The sequence below is a fragment of the Hibiscus syriacus genome, unplaced genomic scaffold (assembly GCF_006381635.1).
Source record: "Hibiscus syriacus cultivar Baekdansim isolate YM2019G1 unplaced genomic scaffold, ASM638163v2 tig00111780_pilon, whole genome shotgun sequence".
Classification (NCBI taxonomy): Eukaryota; Viridiplantae; Streptophyta; class Magnoliopsida; order Malvales; family Malvaceae; genus Hibiscus; species Hibiscus syriacus.
Genome location: NW_024063177.1, coordinates 413586 through 431202, shown reverse-complemented (window position 1 = coordinate 431202; position 17617 = coordinate 413586). Strand labels below are relative to the sequence as shown.

General features: G+C 33.2%; 2 protein-coding genes, 1 long non-coding RNA gene and 2 pseudogenes across 4 annotated transcripts; 2 read left to right on the top strand and 3 right to left on the bottom strand.

Annotated features, from left to right (window-relative positions):
• Positions 1 to 521: 521 nt before the first annotated feature.
• On the top strand, positions 522 to 1631 carry LOC120170517 (annotated as a pseudogene).
• A 3417-nt stretch (positions 1632 to 5048) lies between these two features.
• On the bottom strand, positions 5049 to 6499 carry LOC120170539. 2 transcript variants are annotated; one of them, XR_005520782.1, is made up of 4 exons: positions 5848 to 6499; positions 5368 to 5748; positions 5172 to 5269; positions 5049 to 5085 (listed from the first exon to the last, which is right to left on the bottom strand). XR_005520782.1 is itself a non-coding variant. In XM_039178498.1 (3 exons), exons 1-3 carry the CDS (start codon positions 6349 to 6351, stop codon positions 5258 to 5260), a joined length of 897 nt encoding a protein of 298 aa, XP_039034429.1. In that variant the 5' UTR covers positions 6352 to 6499; the 3' UTR covers positions 5092 to 5257. The 2 variants fall into 2 exon arrangements, 1 of the variants encoding a protein (XP_039034429.1); XM_039178498.1 differs by lacking the exon at positions 5049 to 5085 and having other exon boundaries at positions 5092 to 5269.
• Positions 6238 to 6544, top strand: LOC120170540. Its single transcript, XR_005520783.1, has 2 exons — positions 6238 to 6355; positions 6514 to 6544. It is a non-coding gene; the product is annotated as an uncharacterized LOC120170540 (long non-coding RNA).
• A 2698-nt stretch (positions 6545 to 9242) lies between these two features.
• On the bottom strand, positions 9243 to 10247 carry LOC120170538 (flavonol sulfotransferase-like). Its single transcript, XM_039178496.1, has one exon. It carries the CDS (start codon positions 10223 to 10225, stop codon positions 9251 to 9253), a length of 975 nt encoding a protein of 324 aa, XP_039034427.1. The 5' UTR covers positions 10226 to 10247; the 3' UTR covers positions 9243 to 9250.
• A 1654-nt stretch (positions 10248 to 11901) lies between these two features.
• Positions 11902 to 17179, bottom strand: LOC120170542 (annotated as a pseudogene).
• Between the last annotated feature and the right edge of the window lie 438 nt (positions 17180 to 17617).

Genomic DNA, 17617 nt, shown 5'->3' with positions numbered 1-17617 from the left:
TATTTATAATTTTTTTAACTCTCGACAGTACATACATGTATTTCTAATGCAACTCTTCGTACTAAGAATCTCATTTCTTAAAATTCCTGAAGTACAAAAGTATCGCATATACTCATCATACGTACTCTATCTACAATTCCCATCCCGTTCTCGCAAGCCCAGTTTAGTAGTTCCCCAATTACACAAACCGCACAGTTCGTGCAACTTAATTTTGGCTTAAATATGCATTTGATATCAGAATTGATCATCTTTTAAAATTGGCATTTAAATAATTTTTTTAAAATTGATATTCACATTTTAATTTAATTTATTGTTTTTTGTTTTTATTAATGATATCAGCTTTAATAAATAATATAAAATCCTCAATAATAATTTTATCATATGTTTCTTTAGGACTTTAAAATTTATAAACAAATATCAAAACTTTTTAAAAATTGAATATAATTTCTACATAAAATCAAATTAAAAATCTCAAGTTCCACCAACAACCGATCGGTCTATTCTCAAAACAAACACACGCGCTCTTCATTCCACTGAGAATCTTTGTGTTCGTATTATTTCACGGATTTTTCTCTGATTTTCCAATAAATTTTACTTTGATTTCGTTCTATTCTGCTTTGAAAAAAAGTTGGAGCGAAAATTGGTGCCAGTAATGCAAGACATCAACTCGATCGAAGGTGGCTGCATATTCAGCGGCGGTGGAGGAGGAGATAGAAGGCTACGACAGCACCACCACCAAGCCCTCAAGTGTCCACGTTGCGACTCTCTCAACACAAAATTCTGTTACTACAACAACTACAACCTCTCTCAGCCACGTCATTTCTGCAAGGGCTGCCGTCGTTACTGGACTAAAGGTGGCGTCCTCCGTAACGTCCCCGTGGGTGGTGGTTGCCGCAAAGCCAAGCGCACAAAAACAAAGCTTCATCAGACGCCACCGCGGCTGCCGCCTCTGCTATGCCGCACCCGGGGCAACAACAACACCGCGATCAAGCTAAAGCGAATTCTCATTCTAGCAGCGAGAGTTCGAGTCTCACTGTAACAAATTCTAACGTTGCGGTGACTAAAAACAACGGCAGCAGTTATTATGCCGGTGGCGCAGCGGAGGCGGTGTCGGCTGTAACCTCTCGTGCGAACTTTGTAAGCGTGAGCGAGCCGAAGTTTCATCGAAACCCTCATAATTTGGGGTTCGAGCCAGGATTGCTGGAACAAGGATCGGACCGTGGGATATTTTCAGGAATTGGGAGTTTCACGAGCTTGATTACATCATCAAACAATGAAATGATGTCGTTTAGTATCGACAAGGCATTAAATGATGGACAGTGGCCGCAACAGCTGAAGGAGGAGCAAAATATGATGAGTATGTGCGAGGAGGAAATCACCGGAGGATTGCTTGATCAGACGGTGCAGGTTGAGCTATCAAATATGGCTAGTAGATCGGATAATGGGTTTGGAGCGTTGGACTGGCAAGGGGATGGAGATCAAGGGTTGTTTGATCTTCCTAACGATGTTGATAAGACATATTGGAGTCAAGCTCAGTGGACTGATCAAGATCATCCAGCCCTCTTTCTCCCGTAAATTATCTCTTATCCTTCTTTCTTTCTTTATTAAATTATTTATTTTAACTACAAATTTGAAAGAGTTAAAAAGAATCGAAGAGAGCCTCAAGGGTTAAGGCAGGATTTAACCTTTTTCGTTGTCAATTGTGATAATATACAGTCAAAGTGTGTAATTTATATAGTTGTATGGGTTTATGAATGTAACTGTTTCTTATTTTGTAAATTTTAAATATTTTCTTCCATTTTTATAGTACTGAAGTTTTATTTTGGTGATTTTTCGAACGAGTTTGATTATTTCTTGTGTTTTCGTCTGCTTAACTTTCATGTTAGTTCTCTGTCTCTCTTTATTATTTGTGTTTGATATGTATCTTTGACTTTGAAGAAGAATCGTTATTATGATGGTTTGAAATGAGATCTAGACCTAAATTTTAATAAGATGACCTGAATTTGAGAGATAAAAATGACAGAATAGAATATTGATTGAGTCGTTGAATAGGTTAAAGGTGAGGGATAAAGTCTATCGATTGATCAATTAGGATTACCATGAAATTTGTTATGCCAATTCACTGTCGTACATTTTGTTTGGTCACTGAAGATGACAAAACATGTTAAAGTATTGTGTTAGTGAGACTGACGTAGTTGTTTGTATCCGAATCATTTAAAGAGAATAATAATATTTTATTTTATTATTAAAATCATTCAATGAATTCGTTTTTATTGTTAAATTTATTTATAGCTTTTGTGCATGGTACTAGTGTTACTTATTATCATCATCAGCCTCATCACTAATCTCATTTTTAATTAATTAAGTATATTTAGTTTATTTAATATGAGAGTCAAAAGGGCAACTCTTTTGGCTTGATTTTGATGGAGAGGAAGGGATAGGAAACTGTTGACGGCGTACGAATACTCCTATAGTCCTTACATTATGAAAGATAGAAGTTGTTTTTGGTAGGTCCTGGGAGAGTTCGTGACTTGTCCCATGCGTGATCATGACTCCACCATTGGCTGTGATGAGACACCGGAAACGGCCTTAATGCGTAAGACCGAGTGGTAGGTTGGCCATTTCTCGGCCGGGGTCGGTTTGTCCTTCCCTCTCATTGGTACGGTTATTAGAAATTTGAGTAGTTTTGTTATTCAATACGTTCATGATGAGGGTGGTTATTGGGTGAAGTGTTGATGGATGGGGTCAGAGCATGTGGAGAAGTGGTCTCAAGTCTCACTCCACTCACCACCATAACCAGTTTTGGGTTCTCAACTGTGATGAATTATCCCGCACACCACTTTTGCATGCCCTTTTGAGTTTTTAGTAAAGTTTATTATGGGAAAGTGAACTTCCCATGTCACATTGTATCTTAATTATAATTCAATGTATTGTCGATAATTGATGATGGAATGGATTTGAGTGGTTTCTTTGCATCATTTTTGTGTGCATTAAATGTGTGGTTTTGAACCATTGGACTTTAGGGTAAGGTGTGCAAGTAGTGGGGGTTAAATTAGGTGAGGGTTTCTGGTGTGGTCCCAAATTGACATCTTTGCAAGACTTGGGGGTTGAGTTTTGCTCAAGGAAGGGGATTGCCTTTGGTACAGAGTCTAAACACAGGGGGGCATTATCATTCATCAACTTGGCTAGGAGTGAGGCTGGACCACCACTGGTCCTTGACCTGCTCCTCTGCTGTCCTTGTAGTTTGGCTAAATGTTGCTGTTCATGGGGTCCTGTGGTCGGTCAAATTTTAAAGCTGAAAAACACCTATGCTTAATCCATACTAGATCACTCTATCGGTTTAGGCATGCATGACAAGTTATAGTCATGTGAGCGGCCATTGCCAATCTTCCATTTTTGTTTTAACCACATGCCCCAACCAGCAGGATATGGACTTCCTCCAGGAGCAGCAAAAGTCTACTGTCAAGCTGGGATGGACTTAGAGGGAGACGGTTGAGGCAATTGCTCTTTAAAATTTTTAAAATATCATATATTTTTTATATTTTTTATTGATAATTTGTTTTTATATCTAGAATTTTATAAATTTACAATCTCCTAAAATTTTAGAAGTTTATTTCCTCAAGCATAAAATCTTACATTCGTCTATGTTGCCAAGTGATAAAAGGCATCATTTTTTCTATTTTCTGTTCTAGTTTCGACCTAAATCGACTCTAGAATAATCAGAATCCGAAGTCTAACTCTTTGAAATCATTGATTTTTCACAAGGTCAAAGAGCAACAGAGATGGCTGGGCGCTGGTCATGGACATTGCCTTGATAGCCTAATGAAGGATCATTTAAAGATTTATTGACAATGGACCATGCTGTGATATACACTATATTTTAAATTTTATAAAAGTCGATATACGAAACATTGTTCAAAGTTAATCAAGTCAAATTTAATGAAAAAAAATTAAATTAATCGAGTAGATCAGTTATATTTTATCGTTCAAAATTTATTTATTTTTATGAAATTAAATCAAGTTTAAAGTTTAAAAAAATCTAATGAGTTGAATAAAATATATTTGTTTGAGCTAAATTAAATAAATCAATGGACTTTTGTTGGTAATATGAATAAACTTTAAGCCAAAATACAAAATTAAGAAACATATATATATATATATATATAAAAACTTCTTTCAAAGATAAATAGAAAAATTTAATATGGTAAATTAGATTTTATAATTTAATTGTTTAATGTTTAAGCCTAATAAAACTTTAATTAACTCAAAATTTAATTATTATATTACTTAATTTGTTTGAAAATATTTTACAATAATTATATATATTTTTTATAAATTTATGGAACTTTCTATATTATATATATAAATTTATAGGGAAAAATATAGAATTTTGTTTTTGGAAAATCTAAACGTTATTTTTAATTGTGAAATCATCCTTTCGGATTGCCATCCGTAAATGAGAAGGCAATGGGTACAAAGGTCTGGTAGTGAAGAGCCAGCGTTGATTTGCTTATCAAAGGCGACAAAAATGACCACATCTTAGCTGGACATGTGAGAAGAAAGCATGGTTATGACATGAAAATGAAAGGAAGCAGCTCTGGAATATGTAATGCCGTAAGCAGCAAGAGACTTCCAGCCTTAGCTATGAAGGTCTCTGTCCGTCGTAGTCAAGCAAGACAGCCGGTTTTCATTAGCCACCTATGGACTCAAAAGCACCATTGATGAAAACCTGATTACCTAGTACATGTGTCCATGATACGTATTCGGACATGAGTATTACAGAGTATGATTCTCCTACTATCTACATATCCGTCACTCGGCTGAAACCAGGTCATCAATCCCTTGACAAAAATCAAGGACATTACTGATTCTCAGGTAAAACTTGTCATATTGCAATTATGGAACAACAGATGATTTGTATAAAATTGAACTTTTGTGTGTCATTGACGGTATAAAGAGACAAAAGACAATCTTTTTCTTGTTTGTTGGAAGGTAAAAGAACACATTGTATGACAACTGAAAAGCATCATTGATAGATTTATAATTTAGTATCACACCATTGTTGAAAAGCATGTTTTCCGAATCCTGCATAGTATACACATGAAAATCGAATCAAATAAGAGGAATTACAGTTACTGTTGTGCAAAAGGAGCAAGGGGAGGTTCACATACAGCAGAGAAAACAGGTTCTCCAACTCTGGTGCTTCCTTGGCCGTCTCGGGTCAGCTTCTGCCATTCTTACTGGACTGCCACTCCATTCAGATGGCAATCTGTTCCATAAAACCAAACAATGATCTGTTGATGTTTTTTTTTTTTCAGGATAACTGAGAAAAGCACAATAAGAATTCATGGAGAGGGAACAAGTTACATGGGGGAAAGCAAACGAATGAGAGCTGGTAGTGCTACTACTTGATCGCAGAGAAACACTGCCTGAACATGGTATTGGTCCTGAAAGAGGACTTTTTGCAAACGGATCACAATCGCCATGAGTAATTTCGTTGGCGATGCTTTGTCCAGAATTTGTTAGGCTTCTTGACATCCTATCCTCGGTCCTTGATAAGCCCTCAGTTTTATGAGGCTGTTGACATCTTGAACCTTGCATAAATTCCTCAAGGCTACTCGTGGGATTTAAAGATGGATCAGAAAGGTGAAAGGTGTTTCTACTCTCGGCTTCCACTCCTCGGTCGTCAGTTGTTTTAGTCACAGATGGTTCCATTGGCTTCAATGTAACTGAATCTCCTATTTGGAACTGCATATGCGTTCAATGAATCAAATCCTGAATATTTTATGTGAGGAACACTTCAAAGAATGATTGAAATATCAATCATGGGAGCATGTAGCTTCTTACCTCTTTCACGTGCCGCGTCCTGGATGCCATATTTATGATGGACTTATCATGCAAGTGATCATCTCTTTCATCGGAATCTTCTTCGCCATCCTTCAATAAGTCCTCGAGAGCATGTCTTTTCCTTACATATTTCTGAAAATCCTGTTCAATCTCATTGGAAAGAGAGGACATTATCCCTAGAGATTTTCCAGGTTTTTCACTATACTTCAATCGACTCCATGAAGGAACTCCCCTGTCAATGAAGATATCTTTGATTGACTGATAATCACTCTCTTGAATAAAAACAACCAGCTCCGGCGCATCAGCTGCAGGAAAGGTCTCACTCGTATCATGAACTAAGTTTACTTCCTTTGTTCCTGCTTCACTAGGACTTGAAGCAGTATTCGATGCCCCTCGTATCGGATTCTTCCAAGCCATGAAACTGTTAACTCCATGGTTCTCTGCTCCCCCATCCCCCTTTTGGCTGTTAACTTCTGTATTGGTCTCTACATTATATGTTCCCATCCCTGTAGAGATTTCAGAGCCAAGAGTGTATCAGCATGAAGAAATCATCATCAATCCATCATCGAGGATCATCCACTGCTGTAATGATTACTCGAGTATTCAAGAACTCGTATTGGTTCTACGTCGAGTCTACCGGAAATCAAACAAGGTAAAAGGATGCAGGAATTTTCTTCTGCTGGTACTAATTCTTAGCCAAAACAAATTGTTCACTTAAACGTCCACAGTTGCCTGAAATCCAATAAGCCACCATGAGAAAGAGGGAATTCAGTTCCTTGTACTCCACATTCTCGGCATATATATTGTATCAGCAATCAAATATAATCATGGTCGAAATGAGTGTTATCTCTCTCGTCGGATTAAATCGAGGATCGCCCGTGGTTTCTATACTCAAGTTAGGCCACTAAACCAATTGCTAGGAGATTACAAGTTGCTTTACACAAGAATCAAAGATGAAAGGATCGACAATCATGAACCAAAAGAAAAGGCACATCATATGAATGAAAATGGGGGAAAAGTAGCTGAATTAGAAAACTGATCTCCCTAACACAAAACTTCAAAGAGAACCCAATGGAGAGAAAGACACATAGATGACAACAAACAAAACACAGCACATGAAAATTCTGCAAAATCTCTGCAGTTTACAAATAACACTCAAGGATTCAGCAAATGCATGTGGACTAAATGTAATGTTCTCTTAGGATATTAATCAAACAGCTTGTCCTACATGATGAAAAGAACACTACCTTGAATCAGCAAAGGAAAAACCCAGGCAGGTTTTCTGCATTTCTTCTGCAAATTTATATGAAAACAAGTCATTAATCAAAGAAACATGAATGAACATTAAAAACAAATAGAGAGAGATGTGAAAGAGCAACATACAAAATTGAGCCAATGGATGTTTAAAGGAAAGAGAAAAAGCAAAAAGGTTAACAAATAAATGGACAGCTCAGAACATTAAATATCAATAAAACCATAAATTCAAACTCAGAAACCATAAACTTCCAATTTGTAAACATAAACGTTTTGTCATTTTCTTCATATGAACAACGTTACAAAGGCTATGATGATCCTTCCATACATGGAAAAGAGAAAATTTTGACCATTCGGTAGAAGTGAGGCTGTTTCTCTATAGTTTCGAGCAATTGAATTTGTAGGATATATATGCTGTTGTCATAGAATCTAAATGTATACTATCTTGTAATTATTCGAGACTATTTAATTATAAATTTATAATTCGAATATAAATATTGTTGAATGAATATTATGATTTACATGTAAAAGGAAAGTTGGTCTCTTTCCTTAATTGGATATATGTGATTATTTGAGTTGGATATAATAGAAGGTTTAAAAAAAGATTTGGATGTCATCAAATCTCATCATAATCTGGAGGATTATTATGCAAAATATTCTTTTGATATCGTGGGGGATATACAAGCTAGTTGGTCCGACTTACCTATAAAAAGGATAAATATTGATTAACTTACCTATTTGAAAGATTTATAAACTAAAATAAAATTAGATTTTTGTTACACAAAAAATAAGGTACAGTTAAAGTAATATAATCTAAATGTGAAAATCTAAAAGACTTGAACAAAAATAAAATCAAAATTTTTCATTGAATGTATATTTTATTTTTCACAAAAACTTGGTAGCTATCAATAATTTCTTTGTCTCTATTTAAACTTAGACAAAACATTTCTTAAGCAGAAGATGTGTTGTTGTGAATGCAATAAATAACATCAATCTGTCATTACGATAAACAAAATCGTACCATAAAAATAGATGAACAATTGTGCCATAAATCAGATAAAAACTAACGCTTCAAGAATATGCGAGTTAATTGCATCATATGTCTCTAAACTATAACTCTTATTTTAAATTGATCTTTAAACTTTTGGATATTCTATTTTCATCCTCAAACTATGATTCTAATTTTAAATTAGTCCCTAAACTTTTTGAACATTTTAATTTCATCCCTAAACTATGTCTCTCTTTCTGAATTGGTCCCCAAACTTTTGAATATTCTAATGGTATCCCCAAATTCATCCAAATATGTAATTAGTTTCAACCATAGTTTAACCTAAATTTTATTTATTTTTCAAACATACAATAAAATAACTGGATCTAACAATTTTATTAACAAGGGATGTGATTAGTATATACATATAGTTTGGGATGAAATTTGAATGTTCAAAAAGTTTATGGATTAATTTAGAATAAAGGTTATAGTTTGGGGATAAAGTTGAAATGTTCAAAAGTTTGAGAATTAATTTAGAAGGATAGTCATAGTTTAAAAATGAAATTGGAATTTAAAAATTTAAGGACCAATTTAAAATGAGAATTATACTTTGAGGACATGTAATACAAAATATACTAAAAAGAAGAAAATCAGAATGGAAGGATATTTATATCTAAATTAAAAGAAAACTAAGTAAAAAGACAAAAAAAATAAGAACAAGAGAAACGACGACACTTGAAAATCAGAATGGAAGGATATTTTTGTTCTATTTTGATACCTAAATTTTATTTTTTTCAAAATCATACCTAACATTTAGTTTATGTTTCAATTTAACACCCCGCCATTAAATAATTAACATAATTATTGACGTTACATTTTTATCATTTTGAATGATGATATGATATTATCTTACGATGGCACGTCAACATCACCATTAAAATTTTAGTTTTTAATAAATTATGAAAGGGTGGAAAAGATTATTCAAATTATCTCTTAAGATTTTATATCAATAATGCGAATTTAAAAAAAAGTTAATAAATATTTTGGAATGTGAAAATACACAATTTCGAGAGGTATAAAATTAAAGTATCAAAGTAAAAATGTAAAATTTTTAGCTTGAGACCACCTCGACTCGTCTCTTTCCGTCCCTAATTACAATAATTATTTTTTATGATAGAGTAGATTTAGATCCGAACCACTTAATTTGCTGTGAGTAATGAAATCCATGTGTTTAGCCATGTCCGGCGTCAAGTGATTTTCCCAGTCTCTGATTCTTCCTTCGCGAAAGAAGAGATTATTCTTCATCTCCCATGGGCCGTTCTTCCCAACCTTTCCATCCTTGTTCACTTCCAGATTCCTTAAATTCTCGAAGCTACACATTTCCACGATCTTCTCAACCATTCCTTTCTTCTCTTCCTCTAGTGTGAATCCATAGCCCATGAACTCAGCTAATTTCTTGGTGTAAAAACATGCATCTTCCATCATCTCTTCGTATTTCAAGAACAAGATTCTGTCCGGCTGTTCCAAACTTGCATTCCAATACCCTAAAACATGATCCCAATACGGTCCGTAGAATGATTCTCCATTGCAGAAAAGCTCGAATGCCTTGTCCAAATGGACTGGTTCCATGTTTCTCGACGTTGCGAGTTTTGCCAGGAAGTGATACATTGAAACAAAGGTATCCTTTGGGTCTCTACAAACGTAGACGATTCTACAACCGGACACGGATTCCGGAAGAGAAGAGAAGGGGAGATGGGTGGCTATTAAAGGGTTGTTGGGATCACGGTTGGTTACGGAGATCTCCAAAAGGGGGAGACATCCATGTGGCAACTTGGAATGAAAAGGGTTTGCGGCGGTGGAACCGTCGTCGACGACGGTGGTTCTCGAGACGATGGCGAAAGAAAGGGCCTTCAGCCAGGTTGTGCCGGTTTTCGGAGCGCTACAAAGAAAGACGTCGGAAGATTGAGCTTGGAATTGTCGTTGAGCTGACAAGGTACGCGTCACTACCGCCATGTCTGGGTACCAAAAACCTTGGTACTCAACGAGATCGTGGTTGAATAGATTCAAACCTGCTCGTTTCTCAAGGGTTGACAAAATGTCTTCATCGTTACAGATTTGATTTCTCTTGGACTCCATGAAAGGAAAGATAATGAACTTTGGAAAGGAAAAGCAAGTCACCTTGTGGACGTAAATGCTGAAGAGAGGGGCATGGTTTTGTAGGTAAACCAGAGTAGATGTAACTTAACTATTTATTGAATCGTTACGATATGAGTATTAAATTTAAAAATATAATTAAATTTTTACAATTAATTATAACGTTTTAATGATCGATTTATAATATTTTAAATATATTTTATTAAAAATAGTTAATTGTATCACATGTCCTCAAAGTATGTTCCTATTTTTAAATTGGACATTAAATTTGTAATTCATCCCTAAACTATGATCATCATTCTAAATTAGTCCTCAAACTTTTGAACATTCCAATTTTATCTCAAACTATATGTATATACTAATCACATCCCTTGTTAATAAATTTGTTAGGTCAAGTTATTTTATTATATGTTTAAAAGAATAAATTTGAGGTTAAACTTCAGTTCAACCTAATTACATATTTGGATGAGTTTGGGGATGAAATTTGAATATTCAAAAGTTTGTGGGCCAATTTGGAAATAGAGTCATAGTTTAGGGATGGAATTAGGAGGTTCAAAAGTTTAAAGACTAATTTAAAATGAGAGTCATAATATGAGGATAAAATTAGAATATTCAAAAATTTAAGAACCAATTTTAAAATAAGAGTTATAGTATGGGGACATATGATACAATTAATTCTTTTTAAAAGTTTAATAATCAATACGAACATTTTAACATATTTAAGTGACCTCATATATACTTTACTCATTTTTATTTTATTGTTTTGTAATTAAATTCACGATTGTTTTTGGATAAACTACCAAAATGACCACTTCCATTTTGTATGTATTCACTTTTGGTCATTGAATTTAAAAAAAATGTTTTGGTCATTTACCAGAATTGGGGATTTTGAACGCAGATTATGAGGAGGCTAGTTGCTTTCACCTGTCTTATCATCATCATTGTCTCCATGGCAGGTTGCAGAGAAGAAAAGGGAGAGGGAGAGGAAGAAGAAGAAGTGAAAACATGGAAGTTTTATTGGAAGATTATGCTTGAGTCAAGCATTTTACATGACTGGTTATATAGAAAACATGGAAAACCATAATAGAGTGGAGTGTTTGGTGACATGTATCACCATCTAATTCGAGATAAAATTTATAAAATTGAATTAAAATTAAGATTAAAATGATAAAATATTGCACTATTTAATACGAGACTAAATTTATTAAATTGAATTAAAATTAAGATCAAATTGACAAAATATATAAATGTTGAGGATTAAAATATATCTATACAATTTTTTAACATCCACATCATCTCCTCCATTAAATATTAAGAGCAAATGGTTTGACTGACTACGATTAAATAATTAGATGATATGATTGATAAAATTGATAAATCGATGATCAACTTGAAAAGTTAAGTGGTCATTTGTATAGTTTACCCTTGATTATATTAATTTATTTTTATATCTAATGAGTTGTGTTACGTGTACGAGACAAAATAGCTGCAGTTGTTGCATAGCGCATGCACCCCAAATGCACTACCATAATTTTACACCAACTGAGCTGCTAAACTGATTTTACGAATTCGTATTTAATTTCATGTTTTATAATATATTATCATTTCATATATCAACACAACGCTACTTAATAATTACATCACCGGAATACACAGACACAAGTCACATCACAGTTTGTGACATGCATGCATGTATATTATACCATCGGATTACACATAGATACAGTCACATATCGGTTTGCGCCATGCATAAATGTATCTTACATCACCGGATTACACGTAGACACAAATCACACATCAGTTTGTGCCATGCCTGCGTGTATAATAAGCATACACATACATACATGTGTATATGTGTGTGTATATATATATAAATGCATTAAATTCGCATTAAAGAAGGTATTTTTACTTGGTTTTTGACATTCAAGATGGGCGAATCATCCATGTTGGCAGTAGCACATTGGAGTTGCGATGTGCTGGACTAGGATTACCTTCCTCTTCTCTTCCATCGCTCCTTGCTTCACACGTGCCTCTGCACAATGTCAAGGATAAACATTTTGATATGGTTATAGGAATCACGTTCGTAAAATTCAGATCGGACCGATCCATTCAACCGGTTGAATCAACATTTGGGGGGGGGGGGGGGACCTGATGTTCAAGGAGTGCACTTGTTGTGGCAGAAGCATGGAAGAAGAATCCTGGCAATTGTTTTGTTGTGACTGTTGGACAATGACCTTCTCCTGCTCTTTTACCTACATTTGGCTCAACATCATCATCATCACACAATGTCAGAAACAAGTTCACTGGATTACAAATTTTGTGGATTTACCTTCTTCGCAAGGATATTATTCTGCGCTTGCAATGCTTTATCCTGCATACACGGAAGATGTCAAGCAGTCTCTATCCGGTAAACAATTCAGTTGATTCATACAACCACAAAATACTTATAATTTCATGCAAAGGTATACCTTTTTCTGAAGGTCAGAAATTGATTCAGACATGAGCTGATTCTGCAAATGAAAGGCCAAATCATACAGGGCCAAATGCTATTTAATATATATATTCTGCAAGTGGTTTTACCCTTTTGAGCGTATGTGCTTAAGGGCAGAATCGATCTGTTGCTCCAAGTTTTGAAGCTCTCTTAGGCTCAAATTCTCAAGATCTTCCCCCATATAATGCCTGCAAAAGTGTGCAATGAAACTTGATTTCTACTTTACATGGTGAAAATAACCAGATACAAGCTTTGGAATCAATTTGATACCTTTGGTTTCTCTGTAAAACCTCCATCCTGGCTTTGAGTTTTGCATGTTCCAGGGTCCAGCTTCCCTGTAAAACACCTTGAAATTATGCACCTTCAAGTCTTCAACATGCTTCATTGAATACTATGGTACTCAACACTAACGTGTACATGATGGATATATGCATATGTTCGATACGAATATGTTCAATTTTAAACATTTTTACTTATATGCATCGACTCGAATATCAAACATCAATAATTCGAGGAAGATGAAGGGCAGGCAGGGGATTCGGTCCTGTATGAAACTTTCCAGGAAAATTGTCAAATAAAGTGGTAGGGGGGTTTACATTTTGTTCAATTTCATGTGCAGCAAGTTGCCTCTCCTCATAAGAACACCTTTCATACCGCTCAAGGATCCTCTCCATGCTGCACAAGACATCAAATGTGATTTATGGAACCCTCAAGCATAACAATAATCAAAAAAATAAAATGGATGAAAAGGATTGAGAATGAGTCTTTCTCAATGGGAGATTAATTATTACATCTCACTTTTTAGCCCATCTGTTTGTTCCATTCCAAACGGATTCGAATGTATTCGATACGAGTATGTTTCCTACATGAGTATATTTAAATTGTTTCTAAATATTGTCTAAACTCGACTCAACGCCCCTATCCTATGAAATTCATTTGAAAGTAGAAAGAGGGAGAGAAACAATAAGAACAGAGACAAATCCCAAAGAGCAACGTATCAACATAAATTATATTATACTATTTTATGGTTAAAATATGGTTTTGAGCCCCTGCACTCTTTATTATTGATGTGAGAGCTCATTGCCCTTCCCATTTTTAGATTTAATTGCTTGTCAGGTCCATCTAGTTTTAAAATAATGCAAATTAAAGCCTTGGCTCTCCAATTTTTAGGTCAAATTCCTTTTTAAGTACCTCTAAGTTTTTACGGTAGACGAGTTAAGCCACGATCCACTATTTTTCGGTTTGAATACTTCTTAAATCCCTATTAATTTTAAAATCAAATAAATTAGAACATGACACCCTAATTTTAGATCGATTACTTAATAATTATACTATAACCCTCATTTTATTACTATTTATATTTTCCCCAAAAAGTTCATCCTAACTTTGTCTTTGCTCTTCGTACGTTTGAAGTTTAGTCTATCTATTTTTATTTTCAAAAATTTAATCCTTTTACTTTTTGGATTTAAAAATCAAAGTCTAATACGCTGTTAAAATTCTTCTGTTCAGTTTAGCTCCATTATAACATCATCTTTTTAGTCGCATGGTATCAGAGTTTTTCTTTTTTATATTAAAATTCAACAAATTTAATACAAGAATTTTAATGATGTTACTGATTGGATTTAAATTTTAAAAATAAAAAGGACTAAATTCTAAACAGGGATGGACCTAGAGAGGGGCTGGTGGGGGCTCCAATTCATATGTATTTTATGTATTTTCTATTAAAAATATGTTTTCTCCCTCCTAAAATTTTATAATTTCCTCCCTATTTAAAAGTTTACAAATTCGCCCTTCATATCCTTGATTCTAAATATGAAAAATAAAAAGGATTTGGAGCATATCATATCCTTTTGTTTGTATATTATTATATTATAAAGCTACTATCTTCTTTTTCATTCTTTTCAATAGAGGTTTCACTATCTTCTTTTTAACACAACTGTAGTCATGCTCGATTCTTCTTACGTACAACACTAGACATGCATGCATTTCAATTTCCATGCATAATAATGAAGTTTTTACTATTAATAGAATAATAATAAAATATTTATTATAATAATAATAATAATAATAAAATAAGTGCTAGTTTCATACAATTTTTTTTTATCAATCTAGGGTGAGATAATATATGTTCGAAAGACTTAACCATTTAACAATAAATGTTCAAATACCTTACGAATGAAATGTTCGAATCCAAGACCTTTAGAAATCACAAACATTTCTTTAATTACTGAATAACTTAAATTATATTTAAAATGTAATTTAACATGAATAGGGATGTGATTTAAGCTTAACAAAAAAATAAGAACTTCAATAATAAAAATAAAAATACTATTCTAATTTCTAATGGCAATGTTGTAATACAATAAATAATAAAAAAATACTTTGAAGATCAACGAAGCTTATGATATATTAACAAGAATATTATTTTATTCTTGTTTGATATTAGATTTCTCGACTCGAATAACTTTTTTCTTTTATTATCAAAATTAATATCTTTGAATGTTATAACGATTCAAAATTTTATATACACAAAAACTATAACCATATTCCAATAATTCATTCACCAGAAGAACTCAATGGAGGGGCTATGGCCACCCAAAGTAAAATTGTAAATAAAACCCTTTTATAAACATAAATCACAATATGTGAATTTAAACTTAGTTGTATGTATATATTATCAATATCTAATTAGTTTTTAATTCTATGAGATTGATAATATATACACACAACTAAGTCTTTTCTCATATTTTTATTTTAATATTATTTTTATATCTCAAACCATGACTCTATTCACTCTCCTCTATTTTTTTATAGTATTTTAAAATTAAAATAAAATGAAAAAATACATCGGAAGAAACCAAAATTTGATTTTCCCTTAGATTTTTTAATCGATAAAAATTTTATCAATTCCAAATAACATTTTAAACACTTTTAGTCTCTTATTTTATTCTGTAAATAAATATAAAATCCTACTAATTATTCAATATTTTAAGAGTTTATTTTGAATGTCAAAATTTACTACTATAATTACATTTCATTTTTCCCAAAAAAAATATTAAGTAAAGAATTTATAAAAAAACACTGTATAAATCAATATTTGCTCCATAAAGTCATATATAAACATACATATTTTGATAGATAGAGTTCCCAAAATAAAATATTAGTATATTTGTATCTCTTCTCATATCTAATATACATACACACAAGTTTTATCATATGCACGAGATAAAAGAACAAAAACATTATATATAAATAAATATATTTATAATATTTACTCAATAAGATATATATAAATTCAGTAATCACATATTTAATCTATATATATATATATATACATCAAACAGTAAAATGACAAAGTTAAAAGAAATCACTATGAAAACAGACACTGTCCCATCCAACTGTTCACCTCCTCAAGGAGAAAAAACCTCACATTCAAACTGATTCGTACAGATTTCTTGAGAGAAGTCAAAATTTTAGGGGTATGAAGTATGAACCCTATTCACTTCCCACTCCACCAATGGCATCAAAGGGAATAAACCAGGTGCATGTCAATCGTTTTCACGTGTAAGAGATTTCATTTTTTTTTTCTCATCATAAACATGTAAATATATGTCTTGGATTGGATAAAAACACTAAAATCCTAAAAGGGTTGGGAGTGGAATTACCTATTTTTTACTTCTAAAATTAATATAAATTAGTTGATCATATTTTCATATATAATGGGATATGAGGAGGTAAGATAGTAGGTTGTCCCCAATGTTCAATAGGATCCGTACGAGACATCTAACAGTCAAAATTATAAATTGATCGCCGAAAGACTCGATCCTACGACCACAAGGTTAAAAATAATATCCAAAGGTTAACAACCATAAGCACCTAACAACAACCCCCCAAACTTTCCTTAAAATCATGCATGCTTTCAAGTCCAAGCAGGCTAGTCATATGCAGTACAATCTTAAGGTAATTGACATAGATTCAGAACAAGTGCAGCAATCGAAAAGAAAAATAAAGGAAGATATGGTACCAGGAATCTGAAGAGTATTCAAAGAGCTTCCCCTTAGTGGAGAAAACAATCAAAGCAACCTCAGCATCGCAAAGAACAGAGATTTCATGGGCTTTCTTCAACAACCCAGACCTTCTCTTAGAGAAAGTGACTTGCCTGTTGATCTTGTTCTCGATTCGCTTCAGCTGAACCCTACCCCTCCCCATGCTGAGATATTCTCTATTTCCCTTTCTACTCTCCAGAAGAAAAACAAGGCAGAAAAAAGGATTGGGTATATATGGCTTTCTTTTTCCTATGGGTTTCTTTTATCAGTGGTTCCCTTGATATCTCTTTGGGCTACTGCCCAGGGTATTTAAGCAGGAGGAGAATTGGTGCAAGTGTTTTATGCTTTTTATATATATGGAAAGAGAGATGGAAGAGAGAGGAATTGAGATTTGGGATGCAAAGAGGGAATGGGTGGTTTTGAGAAACTAGAGTGGTTTCGTCAAAAGAGTTGTCGAATTTTCATTGGCTTAAACTCCTGCCACAGTCGTTATTATCTGCTTCTCTACACCTCGTGGATGTTATTTGCTCCTACCAACACTTTCGGGACAACTTATTAATTCCAAAAAGCGGACTTTATCTACGGATGTTAATATTAAAAAAATATTAATATTTTTGATGAGGTCTTTTTTTTTTAATTTTATATTAGGTTGTATTTTCATAGATATTCTATTCATTAATAGTATAATTTTTTAAATTAGAAGGATTAATATTTTAGTTTGAAACTAAAAATTATTATAATTTTGTATAATTTTTTAATTATAAACTCTAAATATCCACAAGTAATTTTTTGATTATAATAAAAAATATTATTATATAATTTTTTAAATTGAACAAG

What these genes read in the sequence shown, in the direction of transcription:
- LOC120170538 (XM_039178496.1), bottom strand. Translation starts at nt 10,225, where the DNA reads ATGGAGTCCAAGAGAAATCAAATCTGTAACGATGAAGACATTTTGTCA.
- LOC120170539 (XM_039178498.1), bottom strand. Translation starts at nt 6,351, where the DNA reads ATGGGAACATATAATGTAGAGACCAATACAGAAGTTAACAGCCAAAAG. An exon ending in GGACGCGGCACGTGAAAGAG is followed by an intron (nt 5,749 to 5,847) that starts GTAAGAAGCTAC and finishes ACGCATATGCAG; the next exon opens with TTCCAAATAGGAGATTCAGT.